This window comes from Aedes aegypti, chromosome 1 (genome assembly GCF_002204515.2).
Source record: "Aedes aegypti strain LVP_AGWG chromosome 1, AaegL5.0 Primary Assembly, whole genome shotgun sequence".
In the NCBI taxonomy this organism is placed as follows: Eukaryota; Metazoa; Arthropoda; class Insecta; order Diptera; family Culicidae; genus Aedes; species Aedes aegypti.
Genome location: NC_035107.1, coordinates 111,307,726 through 111,331,338, shown reverse-complemented (window position 1 = coordinate 111,331,338; position 23,613 = coordinate 111,307,726). Strand labels below are relative to the sequence as shown.

The 23,613-nt window shown below is 39.8% G+C and overlaps 1 protein-coding gene across 9 annotated transcripts in view; it reads right to left on the bottom strand.

The window, feature by feature from the left end:
• Positions 1-23,613, bottom strand: part of LOC5570714 (transmembrane protein 47) — a 171,973-nt gene that overhangs the window by 18,283 nt on the left and 130,077 nt on the right. For all 9 annotated transcript variants that reach the window (XM_021845109.1, XM_021845116.1, XM_021845112.1 and 6 more), the window contains one exon: positions 3,553-3,631. In XM_021845109.1, coding sequence (XP_021700801.1) covers positions 3,553-3,631 — 79 coding nt within the window. The remainder of the gene's footprint in view (positions 1-3,552; positions 3,632-23,613) is intronic.

Sequence of the window (23,613 nt, the reverse complement as noted above, 5' to 3'; positions counted from 1 at the left end):
TGTGTGGTCTTCTGATTCCATGGCATGCTCTTGCAGGGCGAGCGACGGAATCAAGACCAATTGTTTTCGGTCCGCGTGGCGCGAGTACGAAAAAAGATTCGCATTTCTCAGTTAAATATATGCTTCAAATAAAGCTGAAAATCGTGGCTGCTCAATCAGGGATGATGGATCAATTGGTGAGCTCGTTTCATGCTTTTTTTTTAATCTATAAAATATGTATGACCGCACATTTAATCGTTACAACGGTGGGACATAAATATGATTATTCAACAAACTATGAATGGTTCGTCACTGTATGTGTCGGCATAAACTCTAATTCATTTTTTTAATAAAATCCCTTGCCTTTTACCTTTATTTTTTATAAAAAAAAAGCTTTGAATGGTTCGGTCTGTTTGTCTGTGCTAGAAGTATAGACTTGCAAAACGTTAATTTTATTCAAAACACTTTGAATGGTTCGCCCCTGTAAGTGTCGGCATATTATGTGATGGTCCAGCCAATCGATTTATTATTTTTTTTCAATTTGAGTAAAATATTGTTACACATGCTTTCGTCCTAACAGCTGTAGGAATGTTGCTTTTAGCTATTTGTTCAACAAACTTTGAATGGTTCGTCACTTCAAGTAACGACAATTTGGAAATTTTTCATGTCAATTGAATATATTATATTCCTAAGCATGTTAACAAATAATCGTTTATCATGGTCTAATCGCTTATCAAAGTGAATCCTGTGACCCAACGATCCTCCCCATTAAAAACCATCCCTCCCAGTAACCTTTGTGGAGATGCAGAGGAAAACACGGTCTCCAAATAGCAAAGGTTACACACTAACATTCCTTCTCTCAATCCCACCTGACTGCAAAGACGTGGCCGGCGCCGTTACTGACCATGTATAAATAGAGGCACTGATTTATGCACACTGAAGAAGATTATGGCCAATCCCAGCCGAACTTCTAGTAGATTCTTTGTGCATCTTCACTGACTTTGTTCAATCACGGAATAGCAACCATTGATATGTGTAGTCAGCCTATGCTAAGCTAAGCTAAGCTAAGCTAAAAATACCACAGGGGTTTTAGTTTTAACACTGAGGTTGTTCCTATCTGACATTTCAGAAGAGACACGGAAAACAAAATATACCCAAATTTTGAGTTTAAACCAAGGGGTGTGACAAAATTTCAAAAACCATAAAAAATGTTTTTGAACTTAAACCAACGAAAATCATTGAAAAATTGAGTAAACATGTGTTTCTGGTCTAAACTTAACCGATTGGTACTAAAATTGAGACAGGGCTTTAGGACCCTATTGCTGAATAAACACGGGAAAAAAATCTAGAGGATTCTGTTTAGATTCCTGAAGAATTTCAATGGCTGAATTCCTGGAGGAATCGCTTGCTGGAATAACTCTTGGAGGAATCTCTGGGATAATTCATGGAAAAATTCCTGAAGGAAACCCGGTGACAATAACTGGAGATATTTTTTGAGTCCTACATAATAATCCCATAATGGGAACCGGTTTCTTTTTCTTTCTCAATTTTTTGTGGTGGAGAATGAATTCGGTATGCTACCTTATCGGGGTCGCGCTAACTACATCACGTTGACTGCCATCTTAGGAGTAGCTGACGTGATACAGCATTTCATACTCAGCCGCTGGATGCCAGAACAGACGCTGTTTGAGCCGCACTTCCTGGATCGGGCTCACGATCAACACCACAAAAACGAAGTACATGATAGCTGGTGGTCAACGAGGGTCCGGACGTGATAGTGGTAGCGAAATGGTGCTAGGTGGTGAAAAGTATGAAGTGGTGGAAGAATTTGTGTATCTTGGAACACTAGTGACATGCGATAATGATGTTACCCGCGAGGTGAAAAGACGTATTGCAGCTGCGAGTCGGGCTTTCTACGGGCTCCGTAACCAGCTGAAGTCCCGTAGCCTGCAAACGAAAACAAAACTCGCGTTATACATGACACTGATCCTTCCGGTTGCCCTATATGGCCATGAATCATGGACATTGAAGGAAGTAGACCGGAGAGCTTGTTTGAACGTAAAGTGCTGCGACCAATACTCGGCGGTAAACTAGAAAACGGCATCTGGCGGCGTCGCATGAATCACGAGTTGTACCAGTTGAATTTTGGGACTTGTACGATTGAAAGGGCGTAATTTTAACAAGGCCCTACGATTTTTTAAAATTTCGCCCAGACATGCAGCTTATCTATAGAAAACGACTGGTAAGCACAGATTTGGTGGTGATTTTTTTTTTCTGATAATATCGGTCAGGAGGGAACCGTGAAATATCATTCCACGGATCGACATCCATTATTTTTCACCCATAAGTAAAAATATCAATAAGAGCTTGTTATTCCTCGATTAGAGTCTCTCAAGAGATCCAAAACCAAAAAAACTGCGCAAATTTCTCTAAAAAGTTTTACACAAGTGGCTCGATGTATCAGAAATTCCGTCATGTATTCCTCCACGAAGTTATTAAAGATTCCTCCAAAAATCAAACTTAGAAATCTGTTAGGAATTTTTCCAGGGATTCGTCTAGGAGATCCTACAGGAATACAGTTACAAAACAAAATGATTGCAATGTTTTCTCCGAGAATTCTTATCCGAATTGAAGATTCTGAGCTTTCTGAGATGGTTCCATGAGTCGTTGATTCTTCAAGAAAACTTCCAAGAAGATTCTTCAATGTACACCTTCAGTATTTGATTCAAAAATATCTACAGGAAACGTACATTTTGCATGCAGACATGAGTTGATATATGAAGGGACCATCGACTCACGGAAATATCGAGTTTGAAGGAACCATCATAGTAATAATGAATTTTGGTTTTTAGTATGATTCCATGATTCTATTCTTTTTGGCATTACGTCCCCACTAGGACAGAGCCTGCTTCTCAGCTTAGTGTTCTTATGAGCACTTCCACAGTTATTAACTGAGAGCTTTCTTTGCCAAAGTTGCCATTTTCGCATTAGTATATCGTGTGGCAAGTACGATGATACTCTATGCCCAGGGAAGTCAAGGAAATTTCCATTATGAAAAGATCCTGGACCAAACGGGAATCGAACCCAGACACCTTCAACGTGGCTTTGCTTTGTAGCCGTGGACTCTAACCACTCGGCTAAGGAAGACCATAATTCCATGGTATGGTATAATTCCATGAGTCCGATGCTTCCACCTTACAATCACTTCACGCTCATTCGTGGTAAGATACCTCCATCCCATTTTGACACCTTTCGGTTCGCTGCCCAAGGCCTTTGCGTGATACGTTGAGTTTCTGGAAGATTTGTACGTTTCCTGAGACCGACGTTTGCTCTTTTTTCTCACACTCCAAATCTGCCAAGCGGCAATTTTTATCCAGGAAAGTTGGGTTCAACTCAGCGGGCCCATTTTCAATCAAACAATATTTTCAGAAATAAACATATTTGTTACAACATAGATTATATTCATTCATATTCATCAACATAAATTGACTTCGATGTAGCAAAGCTTGCAGATCAGTAGTCTCAAACCACAGAAGCAATCAACTGAAATGTAAATTTTCTGTTCGTTCTTACCTTGAGTGGCCTAGTGATGGTGACAGTTTCGATCGTCGTCGTTGGAGCCATCTTGTCAGGAGAGGGACCCCGTTTGGTGCTGCAAAGAGAAGACGTGACAACAGAAGACATAAGTCCAAAAGTACTTAGAGCGAAAGAAAAATTAGATCAAATTAGTAAAATTAAAAACTTTCTGCAGGAAGCTCGTCCATCGCACGATATGACTCAGGCACAAACATATATGTACTTATATTCTATACGGGGAGCAAACCGAATACTTACTGCATCTCAGAAAAGTTGTACGCTAGATGCTTCTTGGTTCGGTGTGCTAGAGCCCTGGAGGATGTGCAGCTCAGAAATGGCAAGGTAGTTTCCTACCACTAGGCAAGTGATTTTTCGCTCACCTGCGGTAGCCAGTAAATTACAAACTTTTCTTTATTTCCGCAAAGAAGATTTTTCGCTTCTTTTCATGGAGGTGTAGCATACCGGTGGAGGCCGCGTTACAAGTAGATTGCTTTTCTCACCGTTGGAGACACGGTGAAAATCAGGTAGGATTTTTTCAAGTTTATATAAATTTTCAAATTGTTCAAAAAAGTACTTTTCAGTGCTACTTTTTATAATTATTAGTTTCTTTTCGATCCTTGTTTGGACTCGTGCCTTCGATTTTTCGTCGGACCAGTTAGCGAAAGCTAACGGTGGTAATTATTCTTGGATATCGTTTCGAAAAAAAAAAACATTTTGAAAGTCTCGTCGATTATTCACTGAATATGATTGCTTTCACGAACAAAAGGAAGGTTGAATCTCTGAATTCACAACTTCCTTTAAAAAAAACTGGGTTTTAAAACTGACACAAAATGTGAAATGCGTGCTTTCTTCCAAGGGTGAAATTGTTAATGTTGATAATTGCATCGAAATAGGCAATCAGTATGATGCTTTAGACAAAATCCGAACATCATATCGAAGCAGCCTCTTGTGGCATGTGCATCCCACATGTTAGCAAATCCCATTTCCAAATTTTAAGGGACCACTCTAGTGGCACCCCACAAAGAAAATAGCAAACGTTTTACAATGCCATCGAACTGATTTATGCGGCGAACGAATATGAGCCCATAAAGCAGTTCGATGACTTAAAGCCTGACCCGGCAAAAAAATAGGCTGGGATCATATTACATTCTGAACACGCAAACAGCGTGTGGTCGTCAAGCGCAATTCGGTTTGGCGCAATTAGCCTTCTCCGTATCTCTCTCTCTGAGCATTCACTTTTTCGGTGTCGATCACTGATTGGTGATCAAATACATAACAATACATAAGTGCTTTCAAGTGTCTCCGAACTAAATAAGTGTCAGAATAATTTTGGATAACTGAATAAATCAATTCTGTCTTGACCCTCAAACCGAGAGGTTCGTTTGCCATTTTAATTATCGAGGATGATGACAACCAAAAAGGAGATTTCTCTACATGGCTACCAAAGTGACAGGCTACCAAAGTGATAGGCTACCGAAGTGAAAAAGTGTGAAAAACAGTTGTGAAGATTTTGAAGTGAAGATTTTGCACCATGACGGTGACATCGATCTTAATTATAATGCTAGCATTAATTTTGATGTGCGCAACAGTGGCATTAATGCAGCAAATAATCACCGCGTGGGCTAAAGGAATGGAAAAGGCACAATTTGCCATATTAACGAACTAACTGAAGTGAAATAAAACGGACAAGGAGCGTTAGAACAGTGTAGTTTGAGTGAATCAGCAACATGGGCACTACGGAGTCCAAGAACACGGAAAATAAAGGAACATTCACGGAAGCAAGCTTTAAAAGCTGCGAAGAGTGTGTCGGCTTTAAATAAACTAAGTGAGGTTTAAAAAAAAAAAAAGTACAAACAGTGTCGAACTCGAAAAACGGTCAGTTTTTTTTTCAGGCATCTATCTCGCCTCTAAGAGATAAACAGTGGGGCAGTAGCCCATAATAAAGAAAGTAGCCGAATCTAACATGATGAATGAACGCGAGACCCTTGCCTGAGGCCGGCAACAGTAGCAGCGAATAGCAGCAGAAAAGTGAATCATCATTAAAAGCGAGCGTAGAGGAGTGCGCCTCCGCCGCAAGGAACAGCAATCGAACCAGAATTCAGCGTCGAGGAGTGCGCCTCCGCTAAACGGGTGGAATGGTTGTAAGATAAGTAAAGGATTTGTTTTTACTTTTAATGTTTATAGATATAAGATTAGCAAAATATTAATGATACAGCTTGAAGAGGATGTTGGTCAGTTGATTAGACTTGCCAATAATCTAAAAAAGTCCATAAATACGAATTATAGAACCGAAACTCTTCAAGCAAAATTTAAATATGCTCATGAACTCTATGCCGATGTTGAACAAAGACTTATAGAGTTCGAAGAGGAAATATCGTTAACAAATTTAAACTTTCTGATTAAATCTTCAAGACAAGCATATTTTGAAATAACCGAAATAATAAAACGGAAAATAAAAGTAAACGACGCGAAATCAGGAGTCATAAATATCACGACAATGGCGACTCCTAAAGTCGATCTGAAATTGGGCACAGCCCTAGTGCAAATTTACGACGGCACATCAGAACATTTAACAACTTTTCTGGACGCAGTGAGGTTGTTTCACTCAAACGTAGAGGAAACATTTGCGGGGGCAACCCCTGACCAGAAAAATGCTGCCGAAGCCACGGTGGTGCGGTTCGTAAGAACTCGTTTAACCGGCAAAGCTCGTCAGGCCGTGAATGAAAATCAAACCCTTAACGAAACTCTAGACGCTGTTAAAAATCACTGCATGTCAAAAATAACAGCAGAAAACCTCATAGCTAAACTCGCTGCAATTAAACAAACGGACAACGTGACTGACTTTTGTGAACAAGTCGACAAAATTATCGCGCAGCTAAAATCGGTGTATTTGGGTGACAACATACCTGAAGCTATAGCGCAGAAAATGGCCACAAAACATGGCGTAGATGCTCTCATCAGGGGCACTAAGAACAATGAAGCACGCATTGTTCTTAAAGCAGGTAACTTTACCAATATTAATGATGCAATTCAGAAATTGCAAGAAAATGCACAATCCAGCCCAATTACTGGAGAAACAAGTCAAAATATCACTCGAATAATGTGGACATCAAGAGATGGAGCTCGAGGTCGTGCTCGAGCCCACCAAACGCAAAATAATCGCGGCAGATTCCAACAGCACAACAGTGGAAATTTCCATCAGTACAACCATGGAAATTTTGGTCACAATCGCGGAAGTTTCCGTCAAAGCAGAGGATATCAGCGATATCCACATCAAAGAGGAGGTTGGTCAAGTCGTGGAAATTCATTTCCAAATCGTGGATTTCCTTTATCAAATCATGGAATGTTTATTGCCCAAAGTGCAAATGAGGGATATCAACAACAACTGCCAAGTTTTCAGCAGCAAATACCCCCTTTAGTATCTTCCGTGAACTATCAGCAGCCACAACGCCCTTTAGGGGTACAATCAATACAGCAACACCCTTTAGGGGTAACGTTCGGGCAGCATACGCAATAAATGTAGCTGCCTCGAATTTCGTATGTCTTAATATTGATGCATCAGAAACACCGTGCATCTTCATGGTGGACAGTGGATCTGATATATCAGTCTTAAAAGCAAACAAAGTTAAACCAAGCCAAATTTATCGACCAACGAACAAATGCAACGTAATCGGTATAGGGAATGGAACAACATCCACTCTAGGAGACACTTTAGTGCAAATCAAAATTTATAACCAAAATTTAGCCCAAAATTTCCACATCGTGGACGAAAATTTCCCAATTCCTACCGATGGAATTCTCGGTAGAGATTTCCTTGCAGGTTGGAAATGCAATATTGATTATAATACCTGGATATTGTCAATCAGAACTTCAGAAAACACCCTCGAAATTCCTATAACCAATCACCTGAGAGGTAAATACTTTATTCCACCACGATGCGAAGTATTAAAACGACTGCATTTCGGCAATATTGAGGATAGCGTTACCATAGCACAGGAAATTCAACATGGAGTTTTCTGTGCTAATGGCATAATTAGCACAAATTACCCTTATGTTAAAATCATGAACACTTTAGATGAAACGGTGCAAATTCCAAATGATTTTATACCAAAACTAGTACCAATCTCAAATTACGAAGTATTTAATATAAATAAATCAGCAAACAATACTCACAGGAAGCAAGCACTATTAAATGAATTGAAATTGAACGTAACTGATACAAAACTCAAAGGCAAGCTCGAAAATCTTTTTGAAGAGTTCAGTGATGTTTTCGCATTGACCGACGACGAACTGACAGAAAATAATTTTTACAAGCAAACGATACATCTAAATGATCCGAGTCCCACGTATATTAAAAATTACAGGATTCCGGAAGCACAAAAGCATGAGATGGAAATTCAAGTCCGAAACATGCTGAAAAATAAAATAATTCAAAACTCAGTTTCCCCGTACAATAACCCAATACTTCTAGTACCGAAAAAGTCCGCTACGGGCGATAAAACTTGGCGCCTAGTAGTGGATTTTCGCCAATTAAATAAAAAAATAAGCCCAGATAAATTTCCATTGCCAAGGATAGATGAAATCTTAGACCAACTAGGACGAGCGAAGTATTTTTCGACGCTCGACCTTAAATCTGGATTTCATCAAATCCCGTTAAGTGAAGAAAGCAAAAAATATACAGCTTTCTCATCGAATTCAGGGCACTATGAATTTAACCGATTGCCATTCGGGCTGAATATTAGCCCGAATAGCTTCCAAAGGATGATGACGATTGCATTAAGCGGTCTTCCTCCCGAAACTGCATTCCTATATATCGATGACATCATTGTCATCGGGTGCTCAATAAATCACCATATTGCCAATCTTAAAGAAGTTTTTCAACGTTTGAGGAAATACAACCTCAAACTTAACCCTCACAAGTGCAATTTTTTTAAAGCAGATGTTACCTATTTAGGGCATCATATATCCGCAAGCGGAATACAACCTGACAAAAATAAATACACAGTCATTAAGAATTTTCCTGTACCAACGAATGCAGACGAAACTCGTCGATTCGTTGCTTTTTGTAATTATTATCGTCGTTTTATACCAAACTTTGCTCTTATTACAAACCCGCTCAATGTACTTCTAAGAAAAAACGTACCATTTCAGTGGAGTGATGCTTGTCAACAAGCATTTGACTCCCTTAAACGGTCTTTACTATCACCAAATATCCTAAAATTTCCCGACTTTAGAAAAGAATTTATTTTAACTACAGACGCCTCAAATGTAGCCTGTGGAGCAGTTCTTGCTCAGCTACATGATGGTGTTGAACTACCTATTTCATTCGCCAGTAAAGCTTTTACAAAAGGCGAATCCAACAAATCTTCAATCGAACAGGAGTTGACCGCAATCCATTGGGCGGTTCAACATTTTCGACCATACCTTTACGGTCGTAAGTTTAAAATAAGAACGGACCATAGGCCTCTTGTTTACCTATTCTCAATGAAGGAACCTTCCTCCAAACTCACCCGAATGCGACTGGATTTGGAGGAATTTGACTTCGAAGTGGAATATATAAAAGGAAGGTCTAACGTGGTATCAGATGCCCTTTCGAGAATTCAAATTTGTACTGAATCTCTCAAACAGATGTATGTAGTAACACGATCCATACATAAAAGGCAAAACAGCGTTACACATCCTAACGTTCAGTCACAAAAGCCTGATCAACTTTTTGTGTACGAAACAGTTAGTAATGAGGAAGCTTTTGTTCTGCCGAAATTAAGTTTTGTACATAATATCGATAATTCACTAGATATAGTAATTTTTAATAAAAATTATACTAAGGGAACGGCCTTCGGGCTGAAAATCCAAAGTAATAACGACAATATAAATAAAATAGTAACAATACAAACAATAATGAAGGAAATTGAAAAGGGGGCCCCAAAAATAACAAATAAAAGAAACAATTCATACATGCTAGCGATCGCAACAAACGATCTTATATTCAAATACATTGATATTCAAAAATTTAAACAAATCGGTAATGATATTCTAAGGAATACGACCATATTATTATTCGAAAAACCTAGGCTTTTGACAAGTCAAGAACAGGTAAATAATGTACTAAACAAGTTTCATAACTCGCCCACAGGAGGACACCTAGGTATTAACCGGTTATACCGAAAAGTGAAATCCATGTACAAGTGGCAGAATATGAAAGAAACCATATCAAACTACGTCAAATCTTGCGTAGAATGTAAGCTTAATAAAAATTTTCCTTCAATTAAATCTAAATTAGTAATTACATCAACACCAGTCAAACCTTTCGATGTTCTGTCGATAGACACTGTCGGACCATTTTCACTTACTGAGAATGGAAATCGTTACGCTGTAACTATGCAGTGTGATTTTACTAAATTCGTAATAATCGTTCCGATACCAGATAAATCTTCATACACAATAGCGAAAGCAGTTGTCCAACATTGCATTTTAAACTTCGGACCCATGAAAAGTATAAAAACCGATCAAGGAACGGAGTATAAAGGAGTGTTTGACGAAATATGTAAGCTACTAAATATAAACCATACATGTTCTACCGCATATCATCCACAGACGATAGGAGCATTAGAAAGAAACCATAGGTGTTTAAACGAATACCTACGGATTTTCTCTAATGAATCCAAATCAGATTGGGATGAATGGATACCACATTACTGTTTTTCATATAATACTACACCGAGTGCAGACCATGAATACACACCCTTTGAGCTCATTTTTGGAAGAAAGTGCAATGACATACAATTTTTGGCAACCCAAAAAATTGATCCACTTTATAACCATGATTCATACAATCACGAACTAAGATATAGATTACAGATTGCTCATTCAAAAGTTTTGCAGAAAATAGTAAAAAGTAAAACACTAAGGACAAATCGAATGAACGAAAACATTAAAACTACACCAATAAATATAGGAGATTTAGTATTCTTAAAATCCGAAAACAACTACAAATTAGATCAGGTACATTCAGGACCTTATAAAATAATAAAGCTAACCGATTCAAACGCAACCATACAAAAAGATAAGAAAGCAGTTGAGGTACATAAATCTAGGTTACTAAAATTATAAAAAAAAAATATATGCTGAAGCTTTTCCAAAGGGGGAAGGGAAGGATTCATAGAAAACATACATACATATAGACATGAATACAACATACATTGATACATCCAAACAAATAGCGAAAAGTTACAATTTTATAAAATAGAGAGGACTCGATAAAAAGAGGAAATGAAAAATTATACATCCAATTTTGTGAGAGACACTTGAAATCATCTACAACCAATCACTTTCCGTTAGGGGGATGGTGTGGCATGTGCATCCCACATGTTAGCAAATCCCATTTCCAAATTTTAAGGGACCACTCTAGTGGCACCCCACAAAGAAAATAGCAAACGTTTTACAATGCCATCGAACTGATTTATGCGGCGAACGAATATGAGCCCATAAAGCAGTTCGATGACTTAAAGCCTGACCCGGCAAAAAAATAGGCTGGGATCATATTACATTCTGAACACGCAAACAGCGTGTGGTCGTCAAGCGCAATTCGGTTTGGCGCAATTAGCCTTCTCCGTATCTCTCTCTCTGAGCATTCTCTTTTTCGGTGTCGATCACTGATTGGTGATCAAATACATAACAATACATAAGTGCTTTCAAGTGTCTCCGAACTAAATAAGTGTCAGAATAATTTTGGATAACTGAATAAATCAATTCTGTCTTGACCCTCAAACCGAGAGGTTCGTTTGCCATTTTAATTATCGAGGATGATGACAACCAAAAAGGAGATTTCTCTACACTCTAGCCCAAGCTCTTTGATTCTAGTGACGATACAAAGTGTACCACCAATCGTGATAAGTTGTTTCGAATTTGGAGGACTTAGGCAGGAGATCTTGAACTCCACTAGGAAGATCAAAATTTAATTTCAAAGGAAATTACTGCGTTTTGGAAACTCTTAAAGATCGCGATCTTCTTCTCGAACATCTTGAAGAGAAAAAGCACATTTTTTTTTCTTTTGATGGCAATACTGAACGTTTGTTCAAAGTTGTATAACTCTCAAGTTAATAGATATCACCTGAATAGATCAAAAATGGAATAAATGATTCACTTGGATTTTTTTCTAGTCCAAATAATCATTATGAAAAAGAGAAACCAATCTGGCATTTGTCGGAAAATGCTTTCTGAAGAATATTGTTTAGTTCACTTTAATAAAAGTGATCCAAATAACATTAAAGCGTTAGAAAAAGCAAAACTTATGTTCGATGTCCGTGTGACATGGGAACAATTCCAGAAACCTGGAGGAAATTTCCAGAGTCAGAGTCAGAGTCATTTCCAGATCACTCAGTGCCGTCGGTACCAAAAGTGGGGTTATGGTACCAAACATTGCTGCTTGGATGTTAAATGCATGATTTGCGGAGATCCTTTTCATGCTAAGAGCGTCTGTCCTGTGAAGGAAGATACCAAAAAGTTTGTATGTGCAAAATGCGGAGTCAACCATAAGTCTAACTTTTGGGATTGCCCTTCGCGTAAAAAAATCGTTTGCTCAATAATCATACACATTAGGTAAATTATAATCATGCTCATTCAAAAGCCAATATTCTTCCGTCTGATAGCCGTTCGAATCTTTTATTTTCGAATGGATTTACTCAAAGAAACTCGTATGCCGATATTGTAGCAGGTAGTTCCCACTCCTCCCTTTCAAATTGTCCTCCAACGGATAACCGTTCTAACTGTTTCAAATCATATGGAAAAACCCCTGCAGCTTCAGGCAACTCCTATTCCGTATCTTCATTGATGGATAATCCCAACAAAAATCATCAGATAATTCACCTACTTCCAGTGAAATGCCTGCCTCTGGTTTTGAACAATTGAACAATTGAATCAAATGGTTGATGAAATGTTCAAAACCACCACAATGACTGAAGTAGTCCAAGCTGGTGTGAAATTTACTAACAAAATTGTTATCGGATTACGTTTCTCTAATGGATCCAAATATTTTTTTTTTTAATATTTTAAATTGTAATGCTCGTTATTTGAATGGTAAAGAGGACGAGCTGTTTAAATTTCTAACTGTTAATAACATACATATGGCAGCTATTTGAAACCTGGATCCAAACTCAAAAGAGATCCAAACTTTTTAGTTTATCGTTATGATCGACTGGATGGATCATATGGTGATGTTGCTATCAGCATCAATAGGTATAAAACAAAAACTTTGATCGGTTTTTTAAATCTAAAGTTTTTGGAACTTTGGGAGTTTTTGTTGAAACACAACTTGTTAAATATAGTATCATAGCTGCCTATTGGCCTTTTCTATGCACTGGACAGCATGTTGATTTGCTTCATACTGAGTTTCGGAAATTCACTAGCAATAAGTCATTTTTTGTCATTTGTGACTTTAATGTCAAACACGCTCATGGAATAATTCGTAAAGTAATTCCAACGAAAGAAATTTGACGAGTGCTCTTCAGGAAATTTCTCAATTCAATACCCTGATAGCCCTACTTGTTTTTCCTCTTCTAGAAATCCTTCGACGATTGATTTGGTCTTAATCGACTCTAGTCTCCTTTGTAGCCATAAGATAAAGATAAACTTAATTTTCATGTAAAAGTTTTGCTACGGCTAATGGAATGAAACACAATGTGATATGTGCAAAAAAAAAAAAAAAGTTTTACGGAATTAGAATGATGATGAGAGATAAATGTATTTTTTTGTCTTCTAGTGTCATAAAGATTTGCTTCGGTGTTCGGTACATTACTTCTCCGTGGTCGCAACCAAGTCGGAAACGCTCCCGCCGTCCGTTCCTCCTGGCAAGTCGACAGTCACCAAACAGGAAGACCGAATTTCACCAAGAATCCGCCATGGAGAAATCACACAAAAGGCAAAGTTAAAATTAACTCGCCAAAAATGCATCAACTGGAAAGTGTAGTTTACTTCCTCGTGACTTCTTCCGATGCTCTGGAAGGAGCGACTGTAGCGACTAAAAGCCCTATACACAATAGAATTCGGGAACGAGATTTTCACTTAAGCTCTTTAGGTAATTCCGGTGGATGACAGACAGGCTGTTTATTCACTGGTTTGGCGCAAATTTTCTGGCCCCGTTGCCCCCGGGTAGGGATTCGCAATTCTACAGCGAATCGCAATTGTACGAAAAGTTTTTGCGACTTAATGAAACTTAACAAAGCAGAGACTTGGTTTCGGTCAAATGTTGGCCCGGCACAGCTGGGGCTCATTTATGTTTAAATAAAATAGCGTGGATGGAGCTGAGGAGAGGTTGAGGCGAGTTTCAAGCAAAAACTGCAAAATGTACTTAAGTAAGAGAACGTGAACACTCATTTTTCCTTGTATAGAACACTGGTTGTGTGATGTTACGTGTTGGAATATATCGTAGCTACTGCTTGTCCTGCTATAAAAAAGAACAAGGCAGACCAGTCGTTCGCCTAGGCTGGATTCGTTGGGTGTAAGATTTATGAAGGGAAATGTAATTACTTTACCTTTCCCGAGTATTTCTGTTTTGGCTTCCAGGTGTGCCAGATTCCTTTTTTGTTCTTTTACAAGAAATAATAAACGTGGATATGTTACTTCTTAGTGGCGTGTGTCCGAGCAGGTGATTATTTAACAATTGAGATCGTATATTCGGAAGTATTTTTTTTAGTAATTGCTTGTGAATTTATGGCAGTTTTCATGCATATGAAATCAGAGCTAAGCTGAAATTATTTTGTTATTTATTTTTTGGCAATACCCATTTTTGAGGTCACAACAAGATTGCAGCTGTCGGTTGACTGTGATTTAGAACACCTTAACATAATATAGATATTTGATTCTTTAGATGTCAATTATCGAAGCGACCAATTAAGCATTATTGTTGCTTCGTATCCATGTCCCTTCATTCAGAATAGGATCATTTTATTAATAAGTCTAATTTTGAACGTTTTATTCCTTTTTTATATCTAGGTGATTTTTTTTCTCATCGTGACTACATGTCTACTTGATTGAAACCTTCAAAGAGCTTTTCCTTCCATTTTTGTAAATTTGAAGGAAACATATCCACATGTTTTTTGCAATCTTCTACAGATGACACGCAGGCTTCGTTCTTTAGCTGAGAGGCCTGAGCCATTCGCAACCAAAGATTTTTGACATCCAGTTAACCCAACACAGTTAGAAAAAATCACCGACGTCGGTAATTCGTTTACCGAAATCTCAACAGCTGAACGGTCGGTAATCCGTTCGGTAAACGAAAAAATTACCGAAAGGACTGTAATTTGATCCCGACGGATCATCTGTCAAAATTACCGGTAGATCGGTAGTGGTTACCGAAGTTCCGCTTCTACCCTGTAATGGTATTTACCGAATCATCGGTTATTTTGGATTGAGGAAGCGAAATTGCAGATATTTTTGAAATGTAATAAATCAATGCATACGCTTATTTTTAAAACAAACATTTATTTACATGGCACACATAATCTCCTTTATGGCACAAATCTTCCAATTGGTGGGGCAAGTTCCCTCTCTCGACATTTTCTGTACCATCACGAAATGCTGCTGACTCCAGGTGCATCATTGAAGGGTTCATATAAGTCGTGCTCCTTTACATCCTATAACAATAAGTATATATGTACAGATCCTTTACAGATCATGCTCAGATGTGAGCCAAAAAAACTAATAAATAACTAACCTGTAAAGTCACCTTCGAATCACTTCTTCCAAGCAGAGATTGAAGAACACTTCCCAAAAACAAACGGAATGGAACGGGTCTACATATTATATCGCAGTTTATGTACAAGAGTCGATTGAAAATACCATTATGGCGGATTTGACGTTTCTTGTTCCAAGTTACCGACTACGGTATTTATTACCGACAGTTCAGCAAAATATTTCACCGAAGTCAGCACTTGAGCTTGTTTAACGATTTATCGGTAAATATTTTCACCGATATCGTTGATCTTGAATCAATTCACCGAAATTCCGTAATTTTTTACGCAGATTTCAGTAAACAAACCGGATTGTACCGAAACGTCTGTAATTTTTTTGATCACCGATCTTTTTCGGTAATTTTATTTACCGAATTCATAGAGTCTGTTTAAGTGTGAAGTAAGTCAGATGTGAAAATATTGTATAATATTGGTCCCAGTAGGATGTCTTGAGGAACATCAGCTTTTACAGGAAGTCTGTCAGACTTGGAGGTCTAATTCTAAAATTTTCCGAGTACAGGGCAGTTCGGTTATCAATAGGCATAGAAATTAAAGACCTGGAGGATAGTTCTGTCAAACGCGTGAACTCAAAATAGGCGGAAGAAGATGAGACTAGCAACAGACAGACAGGTTGTAGAAAACCAGAAGGCGATAAGAAATTCAAAGGACGCAAACCCATTCCGGAACATAAAGGCGCCATCTAGAAGGAGAAGCGGAACGTGAAGAAATGGAGTAGCTGCATCGTTCACAAGAAACACGAAAGTTCTTCCAGAAGCTAAAGGTGATGATGAATCGAAGCCAAACCTCAAATTTTCAAGAGCACAATCTGGAGAACCAAACACCCGTTTGAGCTGAAAACTTAGGTTTTCAACTGAAACGGGTGTTCGGTTTTCCAGATTTGTGCTCTTGAAAATTTGAGGTTTGGCTTCGATTCATATTCACCTTAACACATCTCTAAGAGGCTTCGTGCCGCAAGCCGAAATGTGTAGGGATAGGATGGAAGCATCTTGGCCGACGGACGTGAGGTGATAGAAATGTGAAATCGGCACTACGACGGACACCTGAATGACACGGAGAATAAAGGCGCAGAGGGTCACGACAGTGGAGGAAATGACTACGTCTTCTTCTTTCTGGCGTTACGTCCCAACTGGGACAGAGCCTGCTTCTCAGCTTAGTGTTCTTATGAGCACTTCTACAGTTATTAACTGAGAGCCTACTATGCCAATGACCATTTTTGCATGTGTATATCGTGTGGCAGGTACGAAGATACTCTATGCCCTGGGAAGTCGAGAAAATTTCCAACTCAAAAAGATCCTCGACCGATGGGATTCGAACCCACGACCCTCAGCTTGGTCCTGCTGAATAGCTGCGCGTTTACCGCTACGGCTATTTGCCCCCCCCTGTGACTACGTCTGCACGGCGGATGAAGGAAACCAACCTTTTCCCACATTGAGTGAAGTTAAGGTTCAACCAGCTCAAGAACAACAAAGCAACTGGAAAGGGTGGTATCGGAGATGAACTCATCAAAATGAGCCTGAAAAGATTGACCATCTGTTTACATCGGCTGATAGTAAGAATCCTCGAAACGGAACAGCTGTCGGAGGAGTGGAAGCAAGGGATCATTTTTCCCAACTACAAATTAGAATGCGAAAACTTTCATGCGATCACTATCCCAGCGTTATCCCAGATTATTTTTCGTCGTCTATTACTTTACTGTACGGCAAACCCTCCAAAAATGCCGTGAATATCAAGTCCCAACGCATCACCTGCTCATCGATTTTAAAGCGACAAAAGATAGTATCGACCACATAGAGCTATGGAAAATTATGGACGAGTACAGCTTTGCCGAGAATCTCACAAGACATAATGGATAATCCGGTTTCCAGTCAGCCCATGGGGAGGTTGTTTAGGACATGGCAGGGGTTCAATGCAGGGTTCTGTTGAACTCCTACAAAAATCTACAGGTCCGCAAACACATCTTCGTATAAGTGACCCAGCGCATTAGGATCCAGGCCAGCGAGACCCTGATTATGGAAGACTGGCAGCATAAGAACATGGACACTAATATGGACCACGCATAGGAACCACGCTACAGAGCTGACAGCCGTGCTATTCTACACCCTTAGTAAAGATGGATAACACCTCCCTGAAACGGCGAGGAGGTCAATGGAACCGGGGACAACCGTCAAAATCTTGGCAGGCCTCCAAATACGTTCTAAACTCATCACTTTAGCTGGTGGAAGTAGGTTCAGTTGTATCTTTCTGACGTGTACCGATCTGGCTCTGAACTTGGAACCACATAAGAAGCCGGGTCAACCCTAGCAAGTCGTCACTGCTTGCATACATCACCATGGGATCATGATGGCGACGACTTATGTCGGGCAAGTATAGCGGCTTAGAGGAGGGATCCACTAGAATGGAGAATTTGCAAAGCAATGCCGACACAATGGAGTTCAACACAGTAGGAGTTGAGAACGCGAGCGCGTTCCAGAAAAACGGTAAGGTGCCACGAACACACCGAACTCGAGCAACAACGCTGCTCAAGGAGGGCAACAACATAAAAGTCGAGGTTGACGGAGTTGAAGAATATAGTCGATGAACTCATCCAGTTCGTCAAGGTCCGGCACAATGTGCATACCGCGATAAAGAGCAAGCTGACGAACAGTTGATGGCATAAACGAGCAGAAAGCGCTGAGGATGAAAGCAGAGCTTGCCGAAAAGGTTACGCAGCAAGCAGCTGCTGACAAGCTTAGGACCCCAAAGGTACGAGGTGGTGACAAACCTACGAAGATGCGATACAGAGAGTCACCAGGAGAAAAAAAAACAAAAACAGAAAGAGAAGATAAAGGACGGGACGAAGAAAGCGAGAGACGCCCGCAGCGTGAGTGGTCGATAGGGAATGCCATACTTGTTTAGGCAAATGACCAACAACGTACGTAAGCAGATATCCTTCGAAAAGTTAAGGACGATCCAAACCTGAAGGACCTCGGAAAAACGTGGTTAGAACGCAGCGCACCCAGAAAGGGGAGGTGATGTTTGAGCTGAAGAGCTGCCCAGCGATCAAGAGCTCGGCCTATCAAGAGCTAGTCACGAAATCTTTAGCGACCGAGGCGGACGTAAGAGCACTTACTTAGGAAGCAGTCGTTGAGTGCAGATATCTGGACGAGGTAAGTAAGGAGCTGCGTAAGCAATGCAGCCTTGGAGAGGAGTTCCGTCTGAGGAAGTCGTACGACGGCACACTGTCAGCGACGATGTAGCTACCAGTTGACAGGGCGAACAAACTGGCGGAGAAAGGCAAGATGATCATTGGCTGGTCGATATGCTCACAAAGCCTCGTCATACGAATCAATCCTTCAAGTACATGGACTTCGGGCACCCCATGGCGAGCTGTAAAGGTCCAGACATAACCGAACTGTGTAAGAAATGAGGAAAAAGAGGTCACTTTGGGAAAGACTGCAAGAATCGGCCAAGGTGCTTGCTCTGCCAACCAGAGGAAGGAAACACCCTTTCGACGGGCAGCTTCAATTGCCCTGCGTACCAAAAGGCGATCGCAGCGCAACAGTAACGGAGGTAACACAGATTAACCTGAATCACTGCGACACCGCACAGCAACTGTTGTGGCAATCGACAACAGAAACTAAGTGCGACGTTGCGATATTGTCTGAACCGTATCGAGTACCACTCAATAACACCAATTGGGTGGCGAATAGCACAGGCGCAGCGGCAATACAAGTGACGGGTAGGTTTCCTATCAAGGACGTAGTTGGCAGCTCAAACGTGGAGTGCGTGATCGCCAAAATCAACGGAATACTTTTGCAGCTGCTACGCGCCTCCTAGATGGACGCTCGAAGAATTTAGTCGGATGTTGGAGGAGTTGACCGACGAGCTAGTTGGGCGAAAGCCAGTGCTGATTGGAGGTGACTTCAATGCATGCGACGTCCCACGTACTGGTGGAACGAGGCACTCAACGCCCTCCGCGCTGCTGTCTCAAAGCCAGGAGGCGTTACCAGAGAACAAGAAACTTAGAAGCCAAAAAGGAACGAGAGGTCGTATTCCAAGCATGAAATGCTTTCGAACGCGAGATAACGCTGAGAAAGTCCAAGTGCTACAAGGAGCTGTGCCGAGCAGGTGATGCCAACCCCTGGGGGACGTTTATCGAGTGGTCATGGCGGAAGTCAAGGGTCCATCAATACCGGTTGAAACGTGTGCTAAGGGTTATTGTCGAGGGTCTTTTCCCAACGCATGATCTGATACCGTGGCCACCCACATCGTATGTTGACGAGTAAGAAGCAAACGCCGAAGATCGTCAGGTCTCCGAAGACGAGCTCGTAGTAGCGGCTAAAGCATTGAAGGTTGAAGAGGCCCCCGGTCCGGATGGAATACCGAATATGGCACTTAAAGCGATGTACCCTGACATGTTCCGGAAGGTGATGCAGAAAAGCCTGGACGAAGGTCACTTCCCAGATATATAAAAGTTCTAAATATTTTGCTTCTACTGAAGCCAGAAAAACCATCCGGTGATCCATCATCATACAGGCCTACATATATGCTTACTGGATACAATGTGCAAACTCTAGAAATGGGTCATATTAAACAGAGTGGCTAAATGTACGGAGGGTCGGAAATTTTTTTTTCATTAGCCGTTTTGCTCTTTCAGGTAGCTTTTTGGCCCATTAAATTAAATTTAACTAGTTTCGTAGGGAAGCTCTTTCAACTCTTTTTTTTGTGTGAAGAATATAAGTAGAATAACTTCATAATCAACTATTAACTATTGCAAAACTTTCCTGGTAGTTCTATTACTCAAGAAGCATATACGAGGAAAAATATTATACCTTTACGTCACCTTTTAAATTTATTAGCTTTGAGAAATTTAAAATTTGACGCTAAGGCACGTAAAGGTATAATGTGATGCATTGAAAATTCGAACTAGTAAATTAGTCATGTTCTTTGAATCCCGTTCACTTGGTACTTCTAGAAATTTTCAGAACGTTGAAACTTATGGTTGTTGCTAAACTCTACAAACATTTATAAATATTAATCAATTCTCGTTGTATGAAAGTTTACTTTACGATGAAACCCAAAAACTTCAATCAATAAAAAGCATGAAAAACAAGGACTAAATAGATTCCATAATCGATAAGCGCCTCAGTCATCATAAACTGCTAGACAAGCCGCTGGTACAACTTCGGCCTGTTCAAGCGTATAAGAATTTTCCTTGAAACAGTAACCACACGTTCGATGGATGGGTACTAGCTTCCGTCAGTACAAATTTCATTTCGGCCGATTTCCCAAGTGAGTCCCCCGAGGGTAACAACAGTATCGGATCACAGCATGACGATGATGAGGGTTCTAGAGTATCCAAACGAAGTGGGGGTTGTGCGTTGAACTGGTGCCGTGCTGGATTGCTTTGGCCATCCACCAGCAATAGTAGGACGTGGGGTAACATGCACCAGTTAAGAAAGATGTGCCAAAATGGTGACCAAACAACATGTACAAAATGTTTTAATATACGAATCTAGTTGATTTATGTCCACCTTAAATGATGTTGAGCAAATGTGTTTCTTAATTAGTGAAGAGTTTTAGAAAATTCGTTTTTCAAAACGACTGTTGAAATTATCGGAAAAGTTACATCAGAACCGTTCTTTTCGAATTTATTGCTCTATCTTCATGTTTGGCTATTCAAAATGTGTAAACTTCTCAGAGTGTGACCCATTTAAAATGTTTCATCAATCTGTGTAGTACTTTTTCACTCAAGAATGGTTTTATCCCCAGAGATATCGACAAGGTGCGATTAGTCTCGACAGTACATATTACCCCAGGCACCCCTACAAGCACGGGGTGCGAGAGGTACAGCTTGGCCCGGAAAGATATAACCATTTACTAATCAGTTGATGGCAGTTGAGGACACTTTTGGTTTATTCGGGGTGGCACCTCGGCGTCGCTCTTCCTGCCGGGCATTGATATAATGGATATTACTTTTCCTAGCACAGAAGCCGTGAAAGATTTTTTGGATGCAATCTGTGTCACCATAAAGATGAAACTTTTCGACTTTTAGACTTCGCAAAATGTCTTACTGCTGGCAGAGAATGACAGCACAGAATGCGCGAAGAACTCGTTGAGGAAGTAGCTCATTCCGTGACATCACCGAGTCTGATTTGATTGGCACTATTCATGGATGGATTCAATGGGGCTTCTAGCGTAATGGCATTGGCGTTAGGGCAGTGATTTCCAAAGCAATCACCATTGCTCACAGAATAACTTGAAGGGAAAAATATTACCATGACTTAAGAAAAGGATGACTATTACTAGTTTATTCAAGAAACAGTTAATGAAATAATTTGAAACAGACAATAATTTGATTTAAACAGCAATTAACAATTCTAAAAAAGCATTGAAGAATTTATTTTTCGCCGAAAGATTTGCAGAAAAATACAATAAAACAAGTCGGAGATCAACATTTAAGAATCGAATATTTTCCAAGAAAAAAAAACTGAAAATAATAATTTCTAAAAAAAAAACAAAAATAGCACTTGATGTCTTCTAAAGAGCAATCATTTTTGCAGTTTTGATTTTATAATGCTCATTTTTGTTTTATAATGTGCGTTTTTCGTATTTTTAGTGCTTGCATACTTTTAATATAATTATCTGTTTTTTTTAATTCTTTTCTTACGATTAATTTTTTTTATCATTGCTTATTTTTATTGTTTTATTGATATAGATGTTCAAACTATTGCTCATGTCTTACTATTTTATTGATTATTTCTTGATAAAACAAAAATCGTTTCCCTTTTTTAAATCACTGCTATAACTTAAATACAACACAGATAGAGATGAGCGCTGAGTTTCGGAACCAGTGAGGCTGAGATGAAACATCAGAGTAACTTCATTGCATGTTGCACCTTGATCAAAGCACCAAGCGTCATGCTGTGTGTTCGGTAGGATGCTTTCTGATGAATGGAAGCTGCACCAGGAAGCAAATACCAGACGTGACTATAATTCGAAAACACGGAAATATTAAGATTTATGCGATGTATAGTGACGAGACTGTCTTGGTATACCTTGGCTTTAGGACGTCTTTTGAAAGGATGTTGTGCAAAGTTGTACGTGTTAAACCAGAATGACAGCTACTAATCATTTCTTATTAGCAGATGTTCTCTCTAGAAATCTCAGCCATAGGTAATTGCTCGTGTTACTCGTGATTTCAAGCTATTTTCTTATTTTTTTAATATATGCAAAGTGAAGCAAAGTGTTATAATTCAATAAGTTTTTCATATATATTCTAATAATATCTCCAAAAAGTGAAAGTATTGCATTTCCATGTGATTAAAAAAATCTGTATTATCACTTTCAACGTTTGCATAGTGAGTATCGTTTATGCAGAGAGGAGTACAATTTTAAACATCTCCGCCCAGTCTAATGCGGATCTTGTCAAGAGGGGATCATTTATCGCAGCACAATCTTTACTAATAACAGTGTGAAACAGCAAAATCCGGTTCCTCTCGGTAGTTTAACAGCAGCACCTCTCGTGTTCGTTATCGTCCCTCTGGCCGGCCATCCCGCAGGACTGCCTTCATTTTCAGCCTCGCTGGCGAAAAGAATTTAATTAATTGAATCCTTTTTTGTCGCTCCTCGGTTTCCATTTAGGTATCCACCACCAACGCGAGCAACCTCCTTCCTTCTCGACATGACCATTATTTTACAAAAGGCATTAACAGAGAAAAGGTTGGGTTTACACAAGGGACCCGTGCTGCAGTGGCGGCTTCACCTCCATGGACCTCCTCCATCAACCAGAACGGCTTGCGGTGGCTTGACGATGATGATGAACAACCAAAGGACCATAGGGGAAAAGGGTGTAAAATGCGCCGTAGGATAAAAAGAGCTGTCACAATCTCTCCATGAAAAGAGATATTTTATCCTAGTTCGATCATTCCATTTTAACGCCTCTCACAGAATTTCCGATCGCCAAAAAATATTGTTTTTTTTCGTATTTTTAAAAATTTAATTTCGTAGATTCGATTGCTTGAATTCTATAACTGTTTTTTTTTTGTAATTTTAAGGTCATTTGGTAGACTTCCCTGAAAACCAATTAGAATGAAGTTTCCTACGAAATTTGCAGTTCAAACTAAGTTTTTCTCTAAAGGCGATGCATCCAACACCATCTTCCCTTACCTTTAGCCCCCACCATCGTATCATCGTGGCCCATCGCTGGTTGGTTGTTATGACAATGATGAGCGATATTAATATCCGAATGAGAGGACCACCATCCCATTTCGGTAACGTTCCCAAGTTCTGCCCCCCCCCCCCCGAACTCGTCGGAAAAAGAGTGCATTGG